The sequence below is a fragment of the Frankliniella occidentalis genome, unplaced genomic scaffold, assembly GCF_000697945.3.
Source record: "Frankliniella occidentalis isolate FOCC.00 unplaced genomic scaffold, Focc_3.1 Scaffold140, whole genome shotgun sequence".
In the NCBI taxonomy this organism is placed as follows: domain Eukaryota; kingdom Metazoa; phylum Arthropoda; class Insecta; order Thysanoptera; family Thripidae; genus Frankliniella; species Frankliniella occidentalis.
This window is the reverse complement of record NW_026267267.1, coordinates 179961-189446: the sequence shown is the minus strand read 5'-3', so window position 1 is coordinate 189446 and position 9486 is coordinate 179961. Positions and strand designations below refer to the sequence as shown.

General features: G+C 38.8%; 3 protein-coding genes across 7 annotated transcripts in view; 1 reads left to right on the top strand and 2 right to left on the bottom strand.

Annotated features, from left to right (window-relative positions):
- The first annotated feature begins 2864 nt into the window (after window positions 1-2864).
- LOC113215345 (uncharacterized) lies at window positions 2865-3612 on the top strand. Its single transcript, XM_026434959.2, has 2 exons — window positions 2865-3091; window positions 3275-3612. Exons 1-2 carry the CDS (start codon window positions 2887-2889, stop codon window positions 3457-3459), a joined length of 390 nt encoding a protein of 129 aa, XP_026290744.2. The 5' UTR covers window positions 2865-2886; the 3' UTR covers window positions 3460-3612.
- Window positions 3549-7328, bottom strand: LOC113215344 (glucosidase 2 subunit beta). The gene is made up of 11 exons (XM_026434958.2): window positions 7144-7328; window positions 6631-6843; window positions 6373-6548; window positions 6171-6290; window positions 5953-6050; window positions 5744-5822; window positions 5517-5651; window positions 5238-5409; window positions 4959-5149; window positions 4738-4875; window positions 3549-4657 (listed from the first exon to the last, which is right to left on the bottom strand). Exons 1-11 carry the CDS (start codon window positions 7304-7306, stop codon window positions 4520-4522), a joined length of 1623 nt encoding a protein of 540 aa, XP_026290743.1. The 5' UTR covers window positions 7307-7328; the 3' UTR covers window positions 3549-4519.
- Window positions 7329-8130: 802 nt separating this feature from the next.
- The window catches only part of LOC113215348 (cell adhesion molecule Dscam2-like), a 23641-nt gene continuing 22285 nt past the window's right edge, over window positions 8131-9486 (bottom strand). For 3 of the 5 annotated variants that reach the window (XM_052270835.1, XM_052270836.1, XM_052270837.1), the window contains exons 19-21: window positions 9330-9399; window positions 8990-9247; window positions 8131-8907 (exon numbers count right to left, since the gene is read on the bottom strand). In XM_052270835.1, the coding sequence (XP_052126795.1) occupies window positions 8859-8907; window positions 8990-9247; window positions 9330-9399 (377 nt within the window). In that variant the 3' untranslated portion in view covers window positions 8131-8858. Of the gene's footprint in view, window positions 8908-8989; window positions 9248-9320; window positions 9400-9486 lie in introns of those variants that run through there. The other 2 variants (XM_052270838.1, XM_052270839.1) reach the window with 1 other exon arrangement.

Sequence of the window (9486 nt, the reverse complement as noted above, 5' to 3'; positions counted from 1 at the left end):
AATAGAGAGATAAAAATCCAAATAAAAAAGAACAATAATAAATCTCAATTACATTTTGTTTGCAATTGTGTGGTTCAATATAGATATTTCATGATGCATTATATCTCACAAGGAAAATGATATTGATGCAGGGGGAAAAAAGTTAAAGTTGTTCTGAAATAAACTCAGAATATGGAGATCTTCTTCTTTGTGTCAGACAGAAGCATTGAACTTCAGGAATTTGGAATAAGGGGAAGGCTTCTGGCGCACAAACCAGAATGTTGTTAAAGTTATAGAGTTTTCCAAGTTAAGATTTATATAGATATTGGAGAAAATGCATATTTTAATTGTTCCTGCTACTCATGCGACCAATGCTGCCAAATAGATGTCTTATGGAAGACAAAAGATATCATGTTATGGATCTTGTGCTCTCCCCTTAGTGGATAAGTTTATCAAGCACAGTGCAATTCCAAGTTAGAGAGCATCCCTGAGTTCCAATTGATAATGTATCAAATATCATGGTATGAAATATATCATTATGTGGTGCTGCAATAGTTTAGGAAAAGAATAACATGTAAGAGTCTGAATGGTGAGTAATCAATATCAAAAATAATGGCACATTCGTCCACAAAACATATCTCATAATGAAAAACATGTCATAAGTTTCCTTTTTTTCGAACTGATCTGAGTTAAATTCGCTCAAGAAATTTTTCAAGGGAACTTCCAGAGTAATTTTTCTATCAGATAATACTAAGTGCAGTGCGTCTGACCAAAGAATGCGACAAAAATAAGTATGCAGTCTCTTTGTACAAAATGATAGGTGAGGTCGCATCAAATTATACCCTCCTGGACCTTATTCTACATTTCTCTCTGTGTGGCATTTACATCTGCTTAGATCCCATCAACTGTTTTGTGATATATAAGTTACAAGAAAATCCAAGGTGCAAAGGAGAGGAGAGAATTGTCGCATTCTTTTGTCAGAAGAATTATACTAGGCATGGAAATGATGATCTGATGAAGTTCTGGGAAAATAAGAAAAGCAGCAAGCTTGACCAGGAACATAAATAAAGCTCAGTGGTTCTGAGCTCCTAAATAAAAAATAATAAGTTGACTAGACAAACAATTTGAGTTGTTCCTGGCTGATATTGCTTTTTACTGTGAACTCATATCAATAAAGCCCTGCATTTACTGAAAATCAGTATTATAATCAAAATGTATTCAAGAGAAGGGAATATCATGTCTATAAATTACTTTTTCAATTCGCCATGGTAAAAATTTGCTGCTAGTAGGCTCATACATTTACGATTTCCCAAACCATACATATGTCTTTACTGCATATTCTTGTGAATTTAATATATAATTATACCCGTCCACTCCTACTGCTATTTGCTTGTGCATCCTTATTCTTTTTATTCAATTTAAGATAATCCTAAATCACTGTTTCAAAATTCTTGATTTTTGCCTTTTACTTCTTAAATTGAAATTGTGTACATGACAAGATTGGTCAGAAAAGTTGACAACTACTACAATTTGATTTGAATGTAGATATTCTGATTCATTACGTATTTTGTTGACATTTTTTCTAAGAAAATTTCGTTTTCATCTGATAGGCATCTATTCAGATTCCATTAGGTTCCACAAATTTTTATAACCCTTTTTAAGACAACCTTACTACCTAAGCTGTTGATACCTTGTCATCACAAATAATCTTACTTTCACACCAAACTTCACATTATATAGTTAGATTGTTGAGGATAACCATGGTCTATTCTCTTCTCAGTATTTTGATTGTATTATGCCTTCATAAAGTCATATCAATTATAAACAGTTTGAGTAATCATACTTTATCAAAACATTGCATTTATACAGAAACTTGTTGTCATCTGCTTCTGTAAATGCTTTAAGTGAAGCATTGGTTAGTGGTCCAAATGTTATACTTTATAATATGTAAGGTAAGATATTATTTGTTCTCAAACACCGATTACCATGTCTTCAAATAAATACTAATGACTAGTTCAGTTTTTTGTATGAAAGACAGTTCATGGTTGTTATGGTTGTACTTGAATCCTCTGTCCAAAGGAAATGTGTTTGTTTCTTTATTGTCCTTTTTGGCAACATACCAAGAACTTGACTTTATAGCCATAACTGACTTCATGTATACTTAATTTCTCAACCCTTTGTACATAATGTGATTGTTGTTATGATTTATAAGATGTGTGATAAATAAATCCCTGCTATTTGAACTTTAGTTGTATTTCAACTGTCTGTCCTTTCTACCACAACAATGTTCATTAAGGCAATGCCAGCCAACAATGCTATCACCAGAAAATTCAAAGGTCAATCTTGCACGGCCAGTTTTTGTTTCTTTAATTGTATTCTAAATTAACTGTTGTCAATCAAAACATGTCTCTCTTCAACACAGAAATGGATTTCAAGACTATTTATCGATTAGACTTTGCTCCAAAGCGGGGATCAGCGTATGGTTCCTTAGTAATTGTTTACTTTCACTTCTCTGGTCTCTGTCAGTTCATAAACTATTGCTGTTACAGATTTAAATATACACCTCCAACAGACTCTGATCCTGTGTCCTCACCTTGGCATCAATATTTAGTACCAGATGAGAGTTTAAGGCATTTGCTACCTGCAGACGGTGTTTATGAAGAACCATCATGTGTGCTGCATAGGGTAGATTTTAAACTATTCCACCAATATAATTTTAGATTGGATGTGAAAACAATAATAATCCGCAATATTATCAAACTCACTTACAGAATTTCTTAAAACATATGCCCGACCTGGAACTAGTGAAACAACAGCTGGGACGCAGAGGACAGAGCATTTACCAGTTTGATTTTTGTAGGACAGGTACAGCTGCTGATGTTTCCTTAACTAGATTTGCAACAACCCATGAGAGGTCATAAAAGATATTTTCCTTTTACTTCAGGTGACTTTGAATCCAAAAGAACACGCAATGCAAAGATAATAACTTTGCCACCCGATTGGGCAACACCTTTGTCCACTCATCGATGTTCATATAGAGACCCAAAATCAATTATGAAGTTGTCTATTGAGCCACCTAGATTTTCCTACAAAGACAACTTGATTCCCAATGGTAACTACACAAGAGCTCACAACTTCACTTGAGCTAAAATATAAAATAATAACTATGGTACCATAATTTTGTCTACTAATCAAATGATCAAAAGGAGGGATGGCTTCTGGAACATGGAATGTACGAGATAGGGTGATTATAATTTTGTAGACAGCGAAAAATGTTGTAATTCAATCTTTCTAGAGACGGAGCGGAGGATTCTCAAAGTCAGAACGGGCGAGTCAGACTATATGGCCAATTGCGGCGCGTTGGGAGAGTTCATCATCCGAGAAAAACTGCACGGCGAAGGAAGACCAAAGGCCATGTCCCTGTGGGAGGTGAAGAGACGTCTAGCCCTACTGGACCAAGGAGTCATTCAGGAGGACTGACCCATTAGGACCCAACAAGGTCATTGAACATACTACTAGTTCCCCTTTGTTTATGCTATTCTTTATCACTATATTGAGCACACACAAGACAATTTTTAGTGACAATTTATTTCTGGAGCCTCAGACTTTTCACATTTGACGGTACAAATTATTATTAAAATAAAACCCTTTTTGGAATGTCCTGCTAAAAACAAAATAAAAAATAACATAGTTAAGAAGATAAATGCCTACATAATATCAGTTTGGAATGACACTGATACTGTAGAATTCTTTGTTCCTGATTCTTTTTTCACACCTAGTTATTACGAAAGCATCACATTACATGACACAGGATGCTTCAAATTTACTAAATTTGGGTCTTTACTCAGAAACACTGAAGAACACCACTGGTTGTATTTATAAATCAATACTGATTTTGTGGTAAACAAGCAAACCATATCACATCCCCCAACTAAAATGGACTATTGAAATGCTATGCTACCTACTATTCCTTGGTAAAATGTGCCCACACAATTGTAAATAGTTGAAAACAATCCATAATACAATATACAGATTTGATCAAAAATACCAATTGTGTAGCACATTAAAAAGGAAAAAAAAAATTAAAAAAAAAATTGTCACAGTCCCAATTAATAGACCAGACATTACTTTGTGCAAGAGGGAAAATTCTTCCACTTGTTATTCACCTAGGTACTCCAAAACAGGATAGATACAACAATAAGTGCATGGCCCCTCACTAACACCACAAATCACAGTTACCTTCCTGCCTCAACTAGCAAAGCTTGCATGAGCCAATCAATTTAATAATGTAATTGTCTCGTATGTTTTAGAAAATTGCAAACAGTGAGCAACTTCTCAATTTTTTGTTCTTTACATGTGAAGCACATTAACCAATAACTTTTTACATTTGTACAGTATTTTCAATTGTTAAATTAAAAAATAGAACCTAACTTATTAAACTTCATTACAACTGACCTGAGAAATAAATCTGCAACACACACTGAATTGATTCAATTATCTTACTTTAAACACCCTGTGAGACGTTACTTGTGTTTGCTTGTTAGAGTTCATCATGAGGGTTTCCATCTGATGATTCTGCAGTGCACACAGCAGGAGTGGAGAATTCAAACAAGTATTCACAACGATTTGGTTCACTAGCTGAGGTAAGTTGGTTTTCAAGTCCACAGACTAGATTGACCTGAAATAAGAAAGATTTGGTGATGAGGATAACAGTGAGGCAAACCAGAAGAGGACAATGTAATGAATTCAAAAACTTACTGTGGCAGTTCGCTGAGGTCCATTCCAACAGCCTTGTCCATTTTCAAACAGCATTGTACTATATTTAGGATTTCCAGTCCACCTTCCCCAAGATCCTAATCTGGTGCCTGCACCTCCATTTTTAGGAGTTTGAGTAACCTAACAATCAATGGCAATTATTATAGAAAAGGATCGGATAAAATATCTTAGACCTAAAAGAAAGATATGAAATTAAAAAGTACCTGATCAAATGGACACATCCTGTAAGTGTACTCTCTGTCTGTAAATTCAAAACACTGTCCTTGCAAAGTCACAAATTCTTCTTCTTCACCAAAGTCTTTCCCTAAACCATCTTCGATGTCACGGATTTCACGGTCAACATCTCTCAGAGAACGATCAGCTTCATCATACTCCGTTCTTGCCTTGCGAGCCTCTAGATACAACATAAAAGCACTTATTATAAAATGAATGTAAATTGTAATAGGCGTAGCTCAATTCAAAACAGAACAAAGTAACAGTACCTTCAATAAGGTTTTGGGTGTTTTCATCATACTGAGGAGGCTCCTCTGTCACTTCAGTTGCCTCACCCTCCACATCAGGTACATCAGTGGCTTCTGAATTTTCTGGATTTTCCTCTTCCTCTTCCTCATCTTCTTCACCATTATCAGCAGGGAACTCCTCAGCATTTTCACCCTTTATACATAAAAGACAAAACAAAGTGCAAAATTAATTACAAGTTTCAAAATTATCCTAAGTGTAATTTGAAAAGACAGCCATAGTCACTGAACAAATGAACATACTGGAGCATCAATACTGGGAGGTGGGGTTGATGGTGGAGTGAATAGCCCCTTTTCCATCATTAAATAAGGTTTCATCTTCGGCCATGCTTCTGCATAAAAAGTGCTCCAATCTAGCTCATCATGTTCAATAAAATACTGTTCACAGGAAAAATAAATAAGCATTCACTTGAGTTAAGGAAATAATATATTGTCACTGGAAAACAGGCATTTATAAGAATTTTTCTTACCAAAGCTTCCTCCTCTGAAACCTCACCATTCTTATCCTTATCGAAAGTTTGCCTTGTTTGTAAATCACTGATTCGGATACTGTAAAGAGACAAAAACAACATATGCAAGGGAAAAACATGGAATTTTGAACAGCATTCCAAAACATTTCAGATATTTTAAGACTCAATAAAACTCAGAAAATACAGTATTAATAAAATTTCTAGCTTACAAGCCATCATGGTCGGAGTCCAGTCTTTGGAATTGTTCAAAGGCCTCTTGTTCTTCCTGGGCAGATGATGATTGCTTTGCTCTTTCCTCTTCAGCAGCCTGTAGAAACAAAGATAACTATTACTGATGATACATATTTTACCTGAAGGCACATAAACTAGCTTCATATGAGAAATATTTTGAATATATCAGTACATGTAACACAATTTTGTTACAAACCTGCCGATATTTCTCTAAAGCTGCCTTCTCCAATTCCTCAGCTGTGCTCTTCAATGACTCTTTTTCTTGTTTAATACGTGCTGCTTCTTCACGGTCTCTCTGCAGCTGTTCTAACCTAATCTGCAAATATAGAAATTTAATTTTAAAAACTTATGTAGTTTTCTTATTTCCAACGGCAAATTGTCTTTGAAGGAATATTTACCTTCTTATCAGCCTTTTGTTGTTTTCCTTGTCTAATAAGCTGAAGTCTCAACTCATTTCCTTGCTTTGACAACTCAGCACGTCGCAAAGCAGCAGCTCGGGCTGATCTGCCCTGTTCAAGACAAGTGTTCTCACATCCTGCTGAGCTGGCGTATTCATCAGTGCCATCACAGCAATCTATAAACACATAATTAATATTTTCATAGAGGAATAGCAAATTGAACAATACGGGAAGACTTTTGAGGACTGTAATACTTACCGCATATGCCATCATTTACACGAGATGATGGAATATTGAGAGGAAAATGTCCTGCATTGGTGCAATGAAAGATGCCTGATGGACAGGCAGATGTGCCAGGCTCATCGGATGCATCAGGGCAGTCACAATAGTCATCGTTCACAAGAGAGAAAGGCAGTGTTCTGCTCCCATCAAAACATTTGAAGTCCTTTTCAGGATCATACATAGAGGCTTCTACACGGAAAACAGACCAAACGAACGAAAAATTATTCATAGAAAAATATGGTATTAATATGTGAGCAAGAAAACATAACAAAATATAGGTTAGAAGAATGAAACCAAATGGTCCGTAGTGGATTCATTACTGATCATTTATAAAAGAATAGATTTTGTCGAACACAGATCGCATCTCGAGTTTCCAGCACCAGTAATAGCATAATTTTAATATATCTGTGATATGCTAAACTCTTGCTGATTTCTCATATCAAAGGGAACACGTCAGTGTAAAGATAGCAATATTTATATTGTACTTACTTGAAATAGACACTCCTCTAGGCCTCGTTATTTCAGGCGCACTACTTGCAGGGTACAATTGAACTACTAAGATTAAAAATAAACATTGAATAACTAAAAGGTGCATCATATTCTCCAAAAATTTTGCCGGTCTCCAACAACCTGCCATCGCTTTCATTGACATCACGTCGACAATGACTATTCGGATTCAACTCAGAGAGGGGTATATATTCGAATGGAACATTGCGTTCAGGTTGACCAACATTGGATCATGTTCTGCTGGGTGTCTTCACAGTGGAGTTTCATTATGTTTAGTGTCTATCGCGGTTTCTTTTAAAACTTTCTTACATTTGTTACAATTAAAAAAAATTAGTAAAGGAGGGGAACGGCGAGAAACGCTATTGGGTAAGTGTGGGAAAAATATAAATATTGGTACTCCATCACAATTTTTTGGCGCGAAAAAGTAGAGATCGCCTTCCCCAGTAGCACCGATCGATCGGGTGGGTAATGCGCATTAAGACACATAAGGTAACACATTTTGCACGCAACAATAACCGATTTAAATGTGCGTATAATGCACATCCAATGTGCTCGAAGTACCCGCTTATAAGCACATTTTTACGCGCATTGCCGCGGTTAATGCGCATTTAAGCATTGCATTGGCGCTTTCTGTGGTTTACGATAGTCAATTCTGATCGAGTTAAGAGTCAGCCTCTACATGGAATTTTTTAGACGAGCAAATTTAAGGTAATTGGTACGCTAGCGCACGTTCACTTTGGCTGTGCATCTCATATCAGCGGAATGAAAAACAGCCGCAAAGCGAGAGCACATAGTGGTCACGGTACACTGATTGTATTTATTTTACCCGGATAGGTATCCAAAGACATTTCGACCACCTTCTACTATTTTAGTGATTTTAGTGATGTTCATGAGTATATAGTCTTGACATTTATTGGTTGTTATGAGATGTTTTAGTGAGTGTTTTGGGGCAAGGGGAAAACAACAAAGCAAAGAACAATATCTTTATAGTTTTCTTGAACATTGCTTAAAACAAAAATCAGTACTTAATATTTCTACCTTAGGCCAAACACAAAGAGCAGTCTCCACCGGACAGGAAAAAATAAGGTCCAGGTAAAACAGGTGTAAAACAGTCTAAACTCCAGTTTCAGGAAAGGGATCTTTTTGCCCACATCCCCGTTCGATTCAAACCTGAGCAACTTGTCTTTAAGTAAATAGGGGATCATTTGACAAATTAATAAGTTTGTGCAAAGATTATCATTACATAGTTTTTCAGTCTTACGTCACTTAGGAGCAAAAGTTGGCAGTGTCGAATCCGGTCGAATCGAATTTGGTAGACACACACCACACATGACGGAAATGTTCTTAAATGCGAAGTTTTCGAACTTTCCGAGTTACGAGCTTGTCGACATTCACAACTACGAATGCCGAGGTGGCAGCGTTGCAAAAATGTCATTCCTCCGGAAAATCTCGGAAAACTTGATGGAAAACTTTTGAAAGTTTGTGACCGCCAGCAGCGCATCATCCGGAGGTCCGGTGGTGGTGGTGGTCGGGTACCCGCGGTGCACAGTTTCCCCCTCGGCATCGGCGTCCCCCGCCGTGGGCACCGGGGTGTAGTGGACGGGGGCGTGCGGGGGGCACCACGAGCTGGTCCAGGGCGGGCCGGCGCGGGGCAGCGAGCCCCACAGGGGGACCCCGCCACCACCGGGCGCCCGCCGTCACACGTGGATCGTATAGTCTTTCTCGCGCTGCCTGTCGTACCGGTACCTGTGCCGAAATGGTACGAGCCCATCAGTCCCACATTACAATTCGTCAGACGTAGAGCGCGCCTCACTGCGCCCTCCCTCACCTCTTGATGAGCGACGACAGCTCTCTCTCCTGCGCGTCGAGCTGGCTCCGAGACGGGTTGTCGCCGTCCTCGTGCACCTGGCCGACGGCGACGGGGTCCCCGTTGTTGGGGTCGATGCCAGCATCCGACCCCGAGCCGGAGCCCGAGGGCTGCGGGGAGCCGTCGAGGGTCCCCCAGCGCGGCTTGCTGAGGGGCTGCTGCTGCTGGCGGGAGCGCGAGCGCGAGCGGGGGGAGCCGGAGGACCGCCTCGGCAGCGACCTGTCGACCCGACAAGCGGCCATGTAGCGATACCGACCGGCGCGAGCGAGCAGCCGAGGAGGGATGAACCTACTTTCACTACCTGCATGATGCCACCTGCGCCTCTCGCCGCGACCTGTGACCGAGCTCGTCAGTGGACTCGGCGCTGGAGTCTGCAAGACAAACGCTCGTAAACAGTTGGGAATCACAAGCTGCCTGGGGTTGCCCAGGAATTTTGCTGGAAAAGTATTCTAAATTAT

Excerpts from the sequence above, each read along its gene's own strand:
- LOC113215344 (XM_026434958.2), bottom strand. The coding sequence starts at position 7,306 with ATGTCAATGAAAGCGATGGCAGGTTGTTGGAGACCGGCAAAATTTTTG. Across the intron at positions 5,410-5,516 it reads CTCCCAGTATTGATGCTCCA|GGTGAAAATGCTGAGGAGTT; the intron begins GTATGTTCATTT and ends TTATGTATAAAG. Across the intron at positions 4,876-4,958 it reads GGATGTGTCCATTTGATCAG|GTTACTCAAACTCCTAAAAA; the intron begins GTACTTTTTAAT and ends ATTGATTGTTAG.
- LOC113215345 (XM_026434959.2), top strand. The coding sequence starts at position 2,887 with ATGAGAGGTCATAAAAGATATTTTCCTTTTACTTCAGGTGACTTTGAA. Across the intron at positions 3,092-3,274 it reads AGACAACTTGATTCCCAATG|AGACGGAGCGGAGGATTCTC; the intron begins GTAACTACACAA and ends CAATCTTTCTAG.